Below are 17,834 nucleotides of genomic sequence, written 5' to 3'. Positions count from 1 at the left end.
AACGTAGAATACATTTTTTTCATCCATAGCAGTGCATGAAAATCATGTATGCTACAGCATTGGAAGGGCTCCTATCATCTTTGAAACTGTATGCCCTTAAATTATTAAAATTAAAAACATTTAATAATTTAGCAGCTTCTTAAAGTTTAATGCTATTGTTGATTTTCATTACAAGTTGAATTATTTTAAAATCTATTAAGTTAGATTTTCTTAATAATTGTATATAAGATTTTAAGAACTCAGATCTTAACTGCCTTGTGGCATTTCAGCAAGCTCATTTAAATTTTTTTGGTTTACTCTTGGCAAAAATCTTAATTTTTCCTGTTTCGTAATGCAGTTGATTGTGATGAATCATGGCTATGGTGAATCTATTTTTAGTTTAAATTCATAAAATCTGGATTTAGAATTTGGAATAAGCTTTGACTGCAACAAAAATAATTAGAAAATATTATTTGGACGTATGGATTTAACATCAGAACATTTATAAATCTCTTACAGGATGTTGCAGGAGCACTTTCAGTAGAAGAAATAACAGAACTTCTTAGTCTACATAAACTCTGCTGTGGTCGAAGCTGGTATATTCAGGGCTGTGATGCACGAAGCGGGATGGGCCTATATGAAGGACTAGACTGGCTTTCAAGGCAACTTGTGGCTGCAGGTGTACTAGATGTGGCTTAAATTAACTTACAGCTATTGTTTAAAGTTTGTGGTTAACAGTTATTTGCACATGACAGATTGTAAGAAATTCTGCTTCTCCAGGATGGCAGTTAATCTAGGATTGTGTTTACAGATCAAAATGTTTGTATCTTCCATTGGGAATTCAGTTCTTTTTTGTTCTCTTAAGAGTAAACTAAAATGTTTTCCCTAGTAGATTAAGTTGGTTATAAGGGTACCTTGACTTCATATCTTTTAAGGTGAATTTGGACATTTGAGTTTTCAGTGTGTTCATTACTAGTATGTTGGAATAAAAAGGAGGAAGGTTAAATTATACATTAGGTTACTGTCCTCTTTTTACATTGAGCATTAGTCATGCAATTAGAAAAGTACAGGTATTCCTCTAAAATTGTCTTTTCAGTTAATTTTCATACTGTTTCTCTTCTAAAAAAAAGGAGTGACTTAATGAGACCAAAAGCAAACTGTACCTTCCACCGAAATAAGACTCTTCAACCTGACTTTTTTATGTTCAGTGAAACAAAAAACCTTTAACTCTAAAAATTAAACTCTAAAATATAAAAATATTTTATACTTATTTCTTTATTAAAAACCTAAGCTAAAGTACAATACTTTATATTATAATACAATGAGACTTAATAAAATTTTATTTGTGTAGTCTGTAGACCAGGACTGGTTTTATTATACAGGCAAAATCAGCACTTGTTTGGGTTACAGTATGTATGTATAATAAGCTGTGAAGGTCAGATGATTTCCAGTTCATCTGTGATTATGAAAGATCCATTGTTAGGCCTGAACCTAGGTAAGCTGTTTGCTGCCATCTAGACCAGAGCCCCATATTGATGGTCCTTTCTGTTTTCAATATCCCTTAAATCATTAGTGGTTTCATAAAAAGCTAACTTGCATCTTTGATGGAGCCCTTGTCAGTGTAAGCTGCTTTTTTGTCATGACTATATTTAAAAATGTATCAAACTTACTGAAACTAGAAATGGAACCAGAGTGGGCTTTAATGAAAAGATACTTAGGAATTCAATTTAGGAAAAAGCCTTTTACAGTATGGGAAATTGTTCAAATTACAAAATTTGTATGTTTTAAGCAAATATTTTCTCAATATGAGTACATTTCTCATAGCATTGTATGATAAGTTCAACTCTTGTTTACCTAATAATAAAAGCCTTGAAAATTTAACACGTGGGGGACGCTGCATGTAGAAAATGCAAAGAAGTTAAAATGTTTACATCCAATTTGATCATGCAGTGTTTTGAGTAAAAGGTTAAAAAATGTGTGGATTTTTTTTTTGCTCCAGTTTTTCATATTTTAAGGTTACTTATTATGCAAGCATGGTTCATTATGTAAAAGATGTATGTATGTGGATCGATATATCACTGCATCCGTTATTTTGCATATTCATAGCCTGGCCTGGTTTTTTTTAAATGAAGTTTTATTTTTATCCCATCCAATTTGTTCAGTGCAGTTCCCATGAATTGGAATTGCAGGTGAATGACTTAAGGACAAAATGGTGACCTTTAAGTAGCAATTTGTTTTTTTTCCTTCGTTGATGTAAAATATATTTTTATTTGCATAAAAATAGGAAAGTTTTTATTATTATAAGAAACAACATTCAGAAAAAGTCTTTAAGGGCTTTTGGAAATGTGTAAATAATACTTAACCATATTTCATCTTTTACTTTGTTAGCCTAAAGTAAATGCTCTGCTATAAGTGTAGTGTGTTTGTGCATAAAAGTATTATTACAGAATGTAAATTATTTAATATTTGACTGATTTCCAGTAACTGTGAAAATACTGCATTTGCCTGTGAGCTTTTGGACTGTTTTCTCTATTACTCTTTTCACTTTCTTTGTATAAGTTATTCTCTATGAACTGCTTTACTTGTATATTATGTTTGTTTGACCAATTTTAACTTAGTAATTCACAGTCCTAGCATCTTACCGAATATAGTCTCTGGTATGGAATGTGGTTCTCTTATGCTTAAAACAGAATCCAGTCTACATTTTGGGAGTGTGGGGGTTTGGGAGTTTGTATTTTAAAGATATATTTTAAACTTCATTTTATCATAATTACTGGTAATCTTATGGCAAATATAGTCTAGTTATGTTTCACTGCCTAAAACAATTACATTACTAAATATTTTGACTTTTTAAAAAATCACCCCTGTGTTGTCAGTTTTGAGGTAAACTATTGTAGTCTGAGGAGCAAGGTAAGTATAATGTTTAGGAGTTAGACAGAAAAGTTGAAATTTTGTGTGTAGTCTTGGTTAGAGACTGAGATCATAGATTCAGAGAATCATCATGTCTAAAAATCATTTACTCTAAATCTCATATTTTACAGATAAAACTAAAATCCAGGGAAGTTACATTATTTGCTGAAGATTAAGATTATGTTTATAGAACTGTAAGACCGAGGTCTTCATACTTATAGCCACACTAACCCTTCCCCTTCCCTTCTCTTCCCTTCTGTTCTATTAGTATCATAGATGACAGCTGGAAGGATCTGCAGAGAATATTGTCCAATCCCCTTGTTTTCCGTATGATTAAATTGAAATCCAGAGGGAGTTCAGTGACTTGCCTTAGGTCCCACAGACAGTAATTTGCAGAGCTGGGACTCTGAAACTGGGTCCTCTGAACCCAAATACAGTACTCTTTACAGGATATACTACCTTTCATCAATACAGTTAAAACTTTTTAATGTCTATTCAGTTTAAAAGCAATAGTTTCCACTTATTTCCTGAAACAGCATCATTGAGTAGTTGTGTCCTTTGAAATTTTTTCAGAAGTAGGAAGTTACTAACATTTGATATTGTGGAGTGGTGGAAAATGAAATTTCACAGGTGCCCTTATATCCAGACTCCAAATTCCTAAAAATGATACTTTACCAAGAGCTAGAAAGCTTTGAATATGACTGATTTTTTTTTCTACTGTGGCTATTATTTTACATATTTCCCACAGAGTTTTCTTAAAATGAAACATTTTAGTACAAGCATGTAAGTTACTTTGCAGTTTTCAAGTTAATTTAATTGTTTATTGGGGAAAAAAAAGATCATTGGAAAAAAGTAGGCTACAGGTGTGTTGCTGGTCCGCATATATAAGCCTAGAGTCAGAAGACTTGGCCAATAATTAGCTGTGTAAGTGACCTCTTTGGGCCTTGATACCCCTCATACATAAAATATGGGGTTTCGCTAGAGGATTTCTATGTTGCCTTACAGCTCTAACAGTCAATGATTCTAAGTGATGCTTCTTTATATGACATATATATATATATATATATATATACACACATATATACACATACTCTTTGTATATCTTATGATCTTTCATATATATGAAGCAGTACTGTCAAGTAGACTAAGAGTTAAGAGACCTTTTCTTTCAAATTTATCATAGTGGAAAAATCAATTATATTCTAAATCTTCAGGGTGAGAGGCCTAATAGACATAGAAGGTAGTCTCAGAGATGGGGAAGATCTGGGTTCAGGGCTTGCCTGTGAAACATAAGCTGTGTTACCATGTTCTGGTCATTTTGTGAGTAGTGATTTGGAGCACTAAGAGGGTTATGTAGGTTACAAGTCAGTCATTGATCTTCCTATGCTCCCCCCACATAGATGAAATCACAGGTGCAACCTCACCCTCTGTCCCCCAGAACATCACATGTATAGTGGTGTCAAACTGCTGGCCATGTATTGACTTAGGAAACCATAAAGTAATATTATATTGTATTTACTTTGTTAAATATTTCCCAATTACATTTTCATCTGGTTCAGGCAGCACTTGGGGTCACATGCGGGGAGTTTGCCAGTTCTCTTCTACAAAACTAATTTGAATATAGGGTAGTTGTATGTACTTTTAATACCATCAAGCTAAGTCATAAATGTGTACATATATACGGCTGCAGTAGACTCCAGTGTGTTTATATGAAGCATTATATGATACTAAAAATGGATTTTGTTTTTAATGCTGTCAGTAAAAACAATATTACACATTAACTTTTTAACATATTAGGTTATAACCATATTTTAAGTCATCCTTACTAATACTTTGTGTGTATTTTGCTGTATTTAGTGACTGGTATGCCTTGTGGTCCAATGGAAAGAACCCTAGATTTAGATTCCAGCTCTATCAATTTATACCTATGACCATGGGCAAGTCATTCAACCTTTTTGGGTCTGTCCTTTCATCTCTAACATGAAGGGGTTGGACTAAGCCTCTAAAGCCTCTTCTAGCTCTAGAGTGCTAATCTTAAGGTAAATAGCTATTTTCTTTTTTATTGGAATTTATTCTAAAACTAATAAACATTATATTACAGATAACAGCAATGTAAAACAAGGTTATCATAATATAGAAATTGAAATTTATCCAAAATTTGACTATTTTATTTACAACATAAGAACTTAACAGAACAGACAGCCTTAGAATTTATATTCTGTAGAGTGTGGCTGATACTACATTGCATTTTATCAGTGATCATCAAGTAGAAGCTATTCCTATACCTTTCAGTTTTTTATTTTTAACTCAATAGTTGGGTTTAGGAAATATAAATTTGCTACCAGAACAACTTAAAATCCTGGCCACAGGTGTAGGTTGGCTAGGATATATTTTAGATTATTGTCATGGAAAATTTACCTAAATTTCCTAAAAATTTACTATATTTCCTTTATTGATTAACCAGTTGAGTACCATAGCTAACAGCTGTAGAAATGTATTGGTTTATCTTGTAGTTTTTAAAAAATAATTAGCATTAAAGGTGAATGTTGATGTAAGTGCTTTATAATGTGACAAAAAATTAAAATGAATGACCCCTGAATGAGATTAGTACCGTGTTTCCCCGATAATAAGACCTATCCTGAAAATAAGCCCTCCCCTTGCTGTGTAAGATTCCTCTAAAATAAGCCCTCCCCCGAAAATAAGCCCTATTGAGATTGCTACTGTAGTGAAGGTGATCCCCTGCGCTACACGCTACATTACGGTACCCTCTGTATGCACCGCCCCCCCCGGGTGAAACGCATGCCGCGCTCCAAGCTGTATCCAATCAGAGCTGCAGCAGTGAGCGCGTCATCCTGTTCTTTATTGAATTCATTATTGAATAAAGGTACATTTTTTTGTTCACATTTACCTGTTTATTAAAATTGCTGTCAATGTTCATTAAAATAAGCCCTCCCCTGAAAATAAGCCCTCTGGTGTTTTTCTGTCCAAAAATATTAATAAGACAGTGTCTTATTATCGGGGAAACACGGTAAGTGTACACTTAGAATTTTGCATTAGGACAAAATCTGTGTGGAACACAGATAAAACGAACTGAAGAAAAAGCATAAGGGATTGTCAATAAACCAGTCTTTAATCTGTTCAAAATTCTGGTTTAAAACAGAAGAGTCTAAATTCTTTTAGAAGATAATTATAAACTGAAAAGCAGTGAGCTTAAGTTATTTGGGTTTTGCTAAGAAAAATACTAATGTATGTAAAATGAAGGGTAAGTTGAATGTGAGAATGACAATAATGGAAGGAAAACATGGCGTATGTAGACTTACTTTCTCCTGCACTTATTCAATGAAAGGACAAAAGAGTGAAATAGAGGAGACAAGGATGTTCTCCATGCTTTCAAAAGCAAGAATGTAAAAGGACTAAAGGAAAGACTGAGAAGTAGTAATAAGATAATCAAATTGGGTCATTTTGCTAATTGTTAGTATGATATTTATACTCATGAAATGAAAAATTCAGTTAATTTATATCACAGGAAAGAAAAGGTGTTATTTTGGATGAGGCACCACTGCCCTCAGGTAGCCATGTTTCAAAATTCCGAGTTGGGTTAGTCATAAAGCTCAAGAGCTAGTAGCCCATAAGGGGTCAGGTAACCCAACCACCCCATTTTACCTCTAAGGAAGTTGAAGCCCAGTGACTTTGACAGGGTTACATGGGTAAATAAGAGATGATAGGCAAGATCTGGACTCGGATTGTGTAACTCTATAGATGGTGTTTTTTCCTACTGTATCACAGAAGTCTGAGGAAATAAATAGGATCATAGGACATGGAAGGGGACTTAGATATCATTCATTATGGTATGTCATTGACAGGGCAGAAGGGTGAGGTTATACACGAACAGATTGAGGACTGTAGTGGTTAAATGACTATCTATGATAGAGGCAGAGTAGCCATAGGCCTCATTGCTGGAATGCATGTAGTAGCCCTCAAAACAAATACTTCTGAAATACTATATTTGAAGATCTTGTGCTAGTTGTATGAGAGTCAAATGTAGGTAAAAGAGAACCCCAAAGTGTTAAAGGAAAATGTGAAGAGAGAATGCTCAGGGAATGTTCATTGTGGGGGAGTTTATAAGCTTGGCCTTAAAGGAAGTTAAGGATTTCTATAGACTGCAATGAAGGGTATATTCCAAAGATGGGGAATAGCATTCATGAACTCAAGGAGAGGAAGCAGGATGAGAAAGGGGAACTACTAATCATCCAGTTTAGCTGCTAAAATGGTAAATTGTAACCAGATGTTTGAGGGCCTTAAAGGCCAAGTATAGGGAGGTTGTTCTTTCTAGCTGATAAGTAAATAGCTCCTCAAAGTTTCTGGAGTAGAATACTATGGTTAGATTTGTGCACTACAAAGGACACTTGTTGGGATAGCCAGTGGAGGAAGCTGTTTTACTTAACTATGCACAGGAATCTGTGAAGGATAGGCCAGAAGAGGGGAGAGACCAGAGGCAGGGAAATCAGTAATGAGTCTCTTACACAGTAGGAGTCGCACAGGTAAGATTTAATGATTTCACAAACTTGGGTAGTGGCAATGCAGGATAGAGGAGGTGATAGGAAAGATTGTGAAGGATTGGCACCAAAGGATTTGAGGGATAAATAAAACAAATTTTAAGGTTATTATTTTGTGGAATGACACTTATTTGAATTTAAATTCTGGTAGTTTTTTAAAGTTTTGTTTAAAATCCATGCATTTTCTTGAGTTATATTGTTTTATTACCCTTGATAATAATGAAAGTTATCAAGAAATAAATCAGGTTTTACAAATCTACATAAAACTTATTGTAAACGCAGCTTGTTATAATATTGACTGATCAAAATGGTGTTTTAATACAGACCCCATACAGGTTTCAATACAAACTTGACAGGATTGGAACCAAAGGGATTGAGGGATAAATCAAATTTTAAGGTTATTATTTTGTGGAATGACACTTACTTGAATGTAAAATTCTGGTAGTTTTTTTAAGTTTTGTTTAAAATCCATGCTTTGTCTTGTGAATTATACTGTTTTATTACCCTTGATAATAATGAAAGTTATCAAGCAATAAATCAAGTTTTACAAATCTACATAAAACTTATTGTAAACCCAGCTTGTTATAATATTGAGTGATCAGAGTGGTGTTTTAATACAGACTCCAAAATAACAAAGTGAAGTGCTAGTCTATCTGGTTTTGCCAAGAGATTTTCCAACTCAAGTACATTTCTTAAAAGATAATAGTACTTTAGAAATAATTTGGTAGGAATAGAAAAAACTGAACCAATTTATTTTACAAAATTTATCTTACAGAATAAAACTCTTGAAACTCGATTTTGTCAAACGCAAATTTTAGTGGTGCCTTTGTTGTAACCATCATTTAAAGATAAACACAGCAAAACTGAGTATCATGTTTCAGGGGAAAATATGGTCATTCAGTGGAATAGAGGACTTTCAAGCATTCTTGCTGAAAAAACCAGAGTTGAATAGAAAATTTGACATTCAGATACAAGAAGCATGAGAAGGTAAACAGGGAAAAGAAATCATAAGGAACTTATCAAAGTTGAACTATTAACATTCCTACAGGGAAAAACAATAATTGTAACTTATGAAACTTTTCTCAGTAGTTGAAGGGAATAGAAATATATATAAATATATATATATATATGTCCATATATGAGGGTATATGGGCATATGAATACATATGTGAATGTCTGTATATATGTTTACAGGTATACATAGAGGGCACAGGACCAATTTAGCAGGAAGGGATGATACTTAAAAGGTGAAATTAAGAGGTGAGAGAGGAATATAATGAGAGGAGATGGGGAGAGACAGATTGGGGTAAACCATCTCATACAGAAGAGGCAAGGGAAAATGGTTACAATGGAGGGGAAGAATAGGAAGGCAAAAGGGAATGGGTCAACCTTATTCCCATTGAATTTGGCTTGAGGAGGGAGTGAAATACACACTAAATACGGTATCTCACCCTCCAGGAGAGTAGGGGGGGAAGGGGATGAGAGGGGGAATGATGGAAGGGAGGGCAGGCTGGCGGGGAGGGAAGTTGGAAGCACCCACTTTTGAAAAGGGACAGGATCAAAGTAGAGGATAGAACAAGTGGGAGGTGGGATAGGAGGGAGGGAAATATAGTCAGTCTTTTACAATATATCTACTATGTTATTGTTTTGCATTAGCCACACATGTACAACCTATACTGAGCTGCTTATCTTCCCAGTAAGGGTGGGTGACAAGGAAGAGAATGAATGTGGAATTCAAAGTTTTAAAGTCAAACATATGTATATATATGTGTGTGTGTGTATACACTATTATTAATACTATTTTACATGTAATTGGGAAATAAGATATACAGGCACTGGGGCATAGAGATCCACTGGCAAAGTCGAAAGGGGTATGGGAGAAAATATGGGAGACAGCAGATTGGAGGAGGGACTGCTATTTTGGGGCGGTGGGTAGGGGAAAAACGGGGAAAAAATTTGTAACTCAAAATCTGGCGGAAACGAATGATGTAAATCAGAAGTTAATAAAACATTTGAAAAAAATGATAAATATAAGAAAAAAAATAAACACAATATCCTTCTTCCCTGAACTGAACTCTTCCCCTCTATCAAAAACATTGGATATAGTGAATATGCCCAAGTATGCATTATATTGTTTAAATATAATCTCGCCTTTGTTTCAAGAGAAGGGAAATGGACTTCAGTGTTTTTAGTTGGTATACATTAATCCCCTACTACGTGACAGCTGGGGAAGCAAAAAGAGGCAAAAGACATGTCTGCCCTCAAGGAGCAGCACGCAGTGTAATGGAGGAGTCAGCAAATGTGTCAGGCAGGCTAGGTGCACAATGGGAAGACCTCCCATAGAAGAAAACCAGAAAGGTCAGTAGTTGGAGCGGAGGAGGGAGGCATGGGTGACAAGCAGAGAAAATGCCTGAAGCTGAGAGTTACAGTGTCTTGTTGGTGGATCAGCAAGGCCAGTGTCACTGGACTGAAGAGTGTGTGATGGGGAGTAAGGTGTAAGAAGATTGGAAAGTTAGCAGGGGTCTGGGTTATGAAGGGCTTTGAATACCAGACAGCTTTCTACATTTGATTCAGAAAGCAATAGGGAGTCACTGGACTTTGTTGGGGGGGGGGTGGTTAGGTGACATGGTTACACCTTTGCTTTAGGAAAATCAGTGGAGGATGGATAGAAGTAGGCATGCTGGACCACCAGCACACTTGTAATCCAGGCATGAGGTGATAAGGGCCTGTACCAGGGAGGTGTCAGTGTCAGAGAAGGGGGTATATACAAAAGGTACAGAGGTGAAATCAACAGGCTTTGGCCACAGATCGAATATGGGCCCAAGGTGAGTAATTTGAAAAGGAGGGTCCCCAAGTTGTGAGCCCGAGGGACTAAGAGAATGGTGTTGCCTTAAACAACATCAGGAAACCTAATGGGGTATCATTGAAGAAGAAAGAAGAGTTGTTTTAGACATGGTGAGTTTAAGATATCTGGGGGGCATCCAGTTTGAGATGTCTGAAAAGCAGTTGGAGATAAGAGACTGGAGGTCAGCAGAGAAGTTAGGGAAAGAAAGGTAGATTTAAGGATCACCAGCAAGTTGTTCAGGCATTTCAGTCATGTCTGAGTCTGTGACCCCATTTGGGGTTTTCTTAAGAAAGATACTGGAGTGGTTTGCCACCCTTTCTGGTCACACAGCTAGTGTCAGGTTGTATTTGAACTCACAAAGATGAGTCTTCCTAACTCCAGCCCCAGCAGTGGTGTATACTGTGTCAGCTACCTGCCCTCATCGGCATAGATGGCAACTAAATCTGTGGGAGATGATAACATCAAGTGAATGTATCATAGAAGAAGAAGAGAAGACTCAGGACACAACCCTGTGAGGGTATGATCTGGATGAGGAACCAACAAAGGAGACTGAGAAGGGGAAGATCTGATTGGCAGGAAAATTGCCAGGAGAGTAGTGTCCCCAAAAACCTAAAGAGAGTATCAAAGGGGAGTGATCAGCAATGTCAAAGGCTGCAGAGGGGTCAGGGAGAAGGGAAGATTAAGAAAAGGCCACTTGGATTTGGTAATTAAGAGATCATTAATGACTTTGGTGAGGACTTTAGTGGCATAGTGAGGCTGGAAGCTGAATTTTAAGGGGTTAAGTGGGTGAGGATAAAGTGAAGGCACCTATTGTAGATGCTAATTTAGCCACAGAGGGCAGAAATATAGGATGATAGAGATGGAAGGATCAAGTGATGGTTTTTTGAGGATGGGGGAAGATAAGGGCATGGTTATAGGCAGCTAAGACAGATGGGGAGATTGAAGATAAAGCAGGCACTAGAGAAGAGGCAGTCTGCTGGAGGAGACTGGATAAAAGTCCAACTTGCCTTTAGAGCTCTTATGTTATTATAGTCATATATATTTCCTTCTGTTTCTATTTAATTCTCTTTTGGCAGGAAACTTCATTTATTTCTTAGTGACCAAATACTAGTTTTTTTCTCCCTTCTACCACCCCTAACACCTTCAATTGAAAAAAAGAAAAAAAACACTAAGCAATTATGCATAAATCAAGTAAAACAAACACTTGCATTGGCCATGTTCAAAAACGTATGTCTTCTTCTTCATCCTGATCCCATCATCTCCCTCTGGAAGCGAGCAGCACGTTTCATCAGTTTCTCTCAAGTCATGATTGGTCAAATGACCAATATTTTGTATTCATCAGAATTCTTGTTTTTCAATAGTATCTTTGCAATGTTATTATATAAATAATTTTCCTAGTACTGTTCACCAGTTCATATAAGTCTACCCAGGTTTCTCTGAGAAAGTGACTTGGTTTATGGTTGTTGTGCTGGAAGGTGGGATTCCATTTAGGAAAAAAAAAAAGTATTACAGGGGAGATGGCATGCAGAGGAGGTTTTAGTTGTAAGCCAGATGGAAAAGCTCAATGGTCCTGAGGATGCAGTGGCATGCAGATGGTAATGCATATCCATTTCTAATGTTAAATCATTTGATGTTGTCAAGAGACTTTTTTCCCCCTTCTTCTTCAGTGGGTAGAGCTACTAGGGATCACCATTTGTCTCTAGAGGGGGCAGATGCCAAGTTTCATCTCCACAGGATGAATCATGGCAGGGCTGGGAAGGGAAACACTGCTGTTGCCTCCTGGTTTCTTGGGCAATTGTGGCATGTTTGATAATAATCAAGAAGGATGTTCCCCCATAGAATACATATAGCTATAGACCTGTGGCTCTTGTGCTTTTTAAACAAATGTTGGTGTTGGCCCAGTAGAGCTGGTCAGAGAATGTTCCAGATACCTGAAGAGGTATTTATGTTCCTTTTAATAAAGGAACTTTTTTTTTCACTCCTGTGGCCTTTTGACCTCCCTGCTAATTAAATGCCTTGTTTTCATTCTGCAAGGTCCTTATGCTATAACCAAATTCACTCATAAACCCCATATGTTAAGTTTAAAGGGGGACACAGATCAGCAGCTCTAATGCAATGCTTGAAAACGCACTACTGTGTATGCAGTAGGACAGGAGGGAAATCTTGTTTTTTAATAAGCAAAGAATAATGAGTGACTAGTACTAATTAGTACCATTCAGCATCATTTAAAGACAAGGTCTATTTAAACATTTTTTTTAGAAGTTTATCAGCCCATTTCAGTTTCTTAGTAGCCTATTATAATGTTATTTACAAGACAAAAAACTACATAAACAGCTACAGTTTTATATACAGACCATACAAAGGAAGGCATATCTTAAATCATTTTTAATAAAATACAAAAATATACTTTTGGACACGTAAGATACATGATTAGTTTGGAAGGTTATTCAGTCTTGGAGCTTTAAAATTTTTTATCTTGCAATGACTTTAATGTACATATACTCTCAAAATGGACTTTAAAATCTGGTTTTACTTGATAGTAATATTAATGATGCTGATATCTTCATAAGGTTTATCTGTTTTGGGGTTGACTTTGACATTGGAAATTCTCTGGACAACTTCCATTCCTTTTGTTACTCGTCCAAATACTGTGTGCTTATTGTCAAGCCAAGGCTGTATCAGAGGGAAAAAGGAACAAATATACATTCTTAAATTTGGTAATCTAGATTTCCATATGTATAACATTAGGCATTTCAATAAGCAGATTTTAAATCTGGTAAAGATATTTTAAATTCATTTCTCATTATCACAGGTCTCATCAAACAGAAAGCATTCACTTATTTAAGAGAAACATACATACATGATTTCCATTTTTCCTATTTTTAAAGTAGTAATCTAAAATCTGAAAAAGCTAACGCAAACTTCTTGGTTTAAGTACTAAAGTGGCAGTTTGGGAGTTTTATGCTGCTAGTATATAGTATAAATAGGCTTGAAAATACAAATCTATATAAAACCTATATATGGCAGCTTCCATCCTGTCTTTAGAAAACAAGAACACAATCTGTACCTTAAGTTACGAGCCTTCCAAAAAAAAAGTATTAATAATGTAGTTGTCAGATTCATCTTCTGTTTCCTTTTTAAAGTATTAGCAACTGGAATAAGATCAATTTCAAGTTACCTGGTAGAGCCCAGACAGACCTGGAGGGTATTACAAGTCCTCTGTTACAGCCAAACTGTAAATGCTCCATTTAACACCCCAATCTCCAATTCCATCATAGACCAAAATAAGTTTTCAATACTTTTAAGTGATTAATTCTAAAAAGTCTTCTAAAAATGGGTCATTTGAAAATTTATTATAGCTCTTAAGATTTTTTCCTATGCAATATTGTCTTTTTCATTTCACTTGATATTTTGTCTTTACCAGTTTGTCTATTCATTTGGGGTATATTCCATCAAATCCTGTTTTTCAACAAAAACATGTACACACATACAAATACATGAAATTTAATGCCACTGTACTTACTGTTGGCACCACTGTTACAAAGAATTGGGATCCATTAGTATTGGCACCTGCATTAGCCATACTGAGAGTATATGGTCTGTCATGTCTCAATGTTGAATGAAATTCATCTTCGAATTCTCCTCCCCATATGCTTTCACCTCCCATACCTGTACCTGTTGGATCACCAGTCTGAATCATGAAACCCTAGATTAGAAAAACAGATCAGCATGAGCACAGTAGAATTAACTTCATGGTTTGGTTTTTTTTCCCCCTAAGGCAATACCTGTCAGACCTGTGATTTTAAAAAAAAAAATTTTTTTTCCCCTAAGTGATTTCCTATCCTACTTTTTAAAATTAAGTCACTAGACAGACTAGTAAAGAAGTTAAATAAGGCCTCAGGTTCATGAGTGGTATTCCCTTTCTCACCAATTCAACTCAGTAGTCACTTATTAAACCTATACTTATATTTATGTAAAATATTTTAAAATTTAATGTTTTCACATATTTTATATCAATCCTAACAAGCCATCTGTAAGTTAGCAGTATTAGGATAAGTGTTACTTCCACTTTACAGATTATGAAACTTGGGCTCAGAAAGGCCATGTGTCAAAGCCAAGATTGATTCAAGGTCTTCAGTCTGCAAAGTCCCAAGTCCTTTTTACTAAACTGCTGCTTCAGCACAAGGCACTGTACTTGGTGTTCAAATTATGACACTTTGAGGGGTGGCTAGGTGGCACAGTGAATAGAACACCAGTCCTGGAGTCAGGAGGACCCCAGTTCAAATTCAGCTTCACACTTAACTAGCTATGTGACCTTGGGCTAGTCACTTAACCCCAATTGTCTTCCCCCTTACAAAAAAAATAGCAAAAAATTATGATGCTTTTAAGGGTTGTTAATTTTAGGCAAAAATGAAAACTTCCTCTTAAGCTTCTCAGGAGACAGAAATCACAATTTTGCACTTTATCAGAAATGCACAATAGTATGGTATCTTATGTTGCCTTAGAAACCTGAAAAATTTTCCCTTCCCAACAAACACTGAAACCAATCAGAATTAACAGTTTATAAAAACACATCATCTGGGAGGGGAACAATATGGCATAGTGGAAAAAATACTGGACTTTATAAATCAGTCTGGGTTCAAATATTGACTCAATTAGCTACTGCCTTCTTTAACCTTGAATAAAATTCTCAGCTTCCAGGAGGGAGCTGGACTAGATCTTTGAAGTCCTTTCTGGCTCCAAGTCCTACGATTAATCTATAAATTCATCTTCTTCCTTGATAAGCTCCAAAGAAGTATACAGAGAGAAATGAAAAGTCTTTTGCTTAAAAATACCTGGGTGTTAGATTTTATTTATGCTTTATATGAAATGAAAAAATTCTGGAAGTCTTAGAGGTTTCCACATTTTCCACTCAGTGGAAATATGCTTTCATCATAGGTTCAGAGATTAAAATCCTGAAGGAACCTTAGCTGCCAACTAATCTGCATTTAGTAGTTTCTCATTTTATAGATAAGAAACTGAAGAACCCGTAGGTTCCATGACTTATTGAAGGTAAAGGAAGCTGAGATTCTAAGTTCAATCATCTGATGCCGAAGTCAGTGAGCTATAGTCTGAATGGAGTGAATGAGGTTAAGAAGCTGAATGGGGGAAGGGACAAGAATGGACTCCATGTGATCGCAGAGGAGGTTTCTCCTCTCCTGTGGTCCCTTTTCCCCCAAACTATCATTTCAACAGAGCCCGTTCCATTTGTTCCTGACCCTGCTTTTGCCACCCTACTCCCCACCAGCTTTGAATGCTGTCCTCAAACAATCTAACTGTACATCAATGTTTCCCTATCATTTCACCCCACACTAATGTATCTACTCCCTGGTATTCTCCCAGCTCTTTGACTAACAGCATATACTTAATTAGCACATAAGTCCATATGTGTTGTTGCCTAATTCTAATGTAGTTGATTCAGTTATATATGTCTTGTTTGCTCAGCTCCAATGGAAATTCCTCAAACGCAGCAGTCATTCCTTTTTACCTCATATCTTAAGAATGAAGTTTATATTTTACCTTGATAATACGGTGAAATGTATGCCCATTGTAATAACCATTTCTGCTGTGAACACAGAAGTTTTCCACTGTTTTAGGACACCTAAAAAGATATAAGCATAATGTAAATAATTCTAAAATAATGCAAAAAATTCTTCCTAAATAAATTTGAATTCATTGATGCCTAAACAAAATGTATGAATCATATTTTTTTTCTGTTTCCAGATGATTTCGAAAGCAACTCAGGCCTGAAGAGTAGAAAGTAAAATATTTTCTCCCTCTTTTATCCCAGTAGGTTAGGCTTTATGTCTGTTGAGAAGCTGCTAACTATACTGACAAAATTCTAAGACATCCCCAGAAATGTGGTTTCACAGCATTCATTAGAGCTAATGGCAGGTTCAGAAAAAGTCTTGAAAAAATGAGGTAGGGCCAGAATAATAATTTTTAAAATAGCCCAATTAGATCATCTTTATATGGTCACAGTATTCTAATTTCGCTGTAATCAAAATCAACTTTGACATTTAAAAAAAATAAAAACAATCATAAACCACATATTTAATTAATTCTATAAATGATATACCTGTATACTGCATAACAGGTAAAGCTTTTTAAAGTATAAATTTAAATTAAATGTATTAATTAAAAATTAAATGTAAATTTATTTTATAGCACAACATAGAAGCATTTAATTATTTAATATACTGTATCTTGTTTTGTAGTTCTTCCCTTATTTTTACAATAAGATATGAGAAGGTGAAGGAAAATTTTCATCTGAGTTGTAAATTTCAGCTTTGTGGAGACTGAAGCAAGTCTTTTGGGAAGACTTTAGTCACTTGAAAGCTTCTGAGAAACTGATCCTGGGATGATTTTTACTGCCCTCTTTTTCTCACACATGCTTGAGCAAGATGTGTTTTTCTGCTTTCTTGACCTGCCATCTCTCTGGCAGTTACAGCTTCAACTTGTAACCTAGTGTGCAAAGTGTAACTAAAAGGTATGAAATGTTCTTTATTTATACTTTATCTTTCTTCCTTAACTTCCTGTTTCACAATTTAAAAATTCATGAGGTCATGACCCTGAAGCCATCAGAGACTGGATCTTCACCTCTTTTGGGTCAATGGACCCCTTTGAATGTCCTTTGAATGTCAAGGAACGGGATCCTTGCTAAGAAGAATGTTTTCAAATACATAAAATAAAATACATGGGATTATAAAAGAAATTAGTTGTATTGAAACACAAATGCACAAAACCCAGGTTAAGAACCTCGTTCCTTCACCTCTCATTCAATCAGCTGCCTAATCCTACTGAATCCATCTTCTACATTAGTTGTTGTATCTTCCCCCTTGTCTCTAAACATAGTGCCATCACACTAGGTCAGGCCTTTATGGACTTTGCCTGAACTATTTTAACAGTCCCCCCACGACCAATTTTCATCTTACCGTTATGCTCTAATTCATTCCCACAGCTGCCAAAATATTTTTTTCTAAGTCACAGGTTTGACCATCACTCAAAAAATGTAGGGGTTCCTTTTGCCCCACTAGGTTTAAATACAGAACTTCTTACTTAATTCATCCATAGTTTAATGTTCCCCATAGACTATATGCAATCTACCTCTGCAGCCTTTATTTCATAATATTCCCTTCCTATACTGTATGTTTTAGTCAAACTAGGCTAAGAGCTATGCCTTGATTTGGACATTCTGTCTCCAATCTTTGTGCATGTAAATAAGCCACCCCCCCTGCTTGGAATGTACTCCTCTTCAACTATATGTCTGAGACTCCTTCAAGGTTCTGCTCAGGGGCCAACATCTCAGTGGAACATTCCTTGACTTCTTCCAACCTCATCCCATTCTCCTCCTGCACCCCATTAGTTCTTATTTTCCCCCAAGTTGCCTTGGATACTTATCTGTGTACACATTATCCCCTTACTGTGTTTCCCCGATAATAAGACACTGTCTTATTAATTTTTGGACAGAAAAACACCAGAGGGCTTATTTTCAGGGGAGGGCT

At 35.8% G+C, this 17,834-nt stretch overlaps 2 protein-coding genes across 2 annotated transcripts in view; one reads left to right on the top strand and one right to left on the bottom strand.

Annotated features, from left to right (window-relative positions):
* TRIM23 (tripartite motif containing 23) overlaps positions 1 to 8,257 on the top strand; it is a 56,756-nt gene extending 48,499 nt beyond the window's left edge. Inside the window, exon 11 of the mRNA XM_069096416.1 lies at positions 499 to 8,257. Within this exon, the coding sequence (XP_068952517.1) occupies positions 499 to 678 (180 nt within the window). The 3' untranslated portion in view covers positions 679 to 8,257. The remainder of the gene's footprint in view (positions 1 to 498) is intronic.
* Positions 8,258 to 12,657: 4,400 nt separating this feature from the next.
* PPWD1 (peptidylprolyl isomerase domain and WD repeat containing 1) overlaps positions 12,658 to 17,834 on the bottom strand; it is a 33,280-nt gene continuing 28,103 nt past the window's right edge. Inside the window, exons 9-11 of the mRNA XM_069096415.1 lie at positions 15,850 to 15,931; positions 13,814 to 13,996; positions 12,658 to 12,963 (exon numbers count right to left, since the gene is read on the bottom strand). Coding sequence (XP_068952516.1) covers positions 12,820 to 12,963; positions 13,814 to 13,996; positions 15,850 to 15,931 — 409 coding nt within the window. The 3' untranslated portion in view covers positions 12,658 to 12,819. The remainder of the gene's footprint in view (positions 12,964 to 13,813; positions 13,997 to 15,849; positions 15,932 to 17,834) is intronic.

This window comes from Petaurus breviceps, unplaced genomic scaffold (assembly GCF_028583685.1).
Source record: "Petaurus breviceps papuanus isolate PSGF00001 unplaced genomic scaffold, PetGlider_PUasm1.0 229, whole genome shotgun sequence".
In the NCBI taxonomy this organism is placed as follows: Eukaryota; Metazoa; Chordata; class Mammalia; order Diprotodontia; family Petauridae; genus Petaurus; species Petaurus breviceps.
This window is presented reverse-complemented; position numbering and strand designations above follow the sequence as displayed.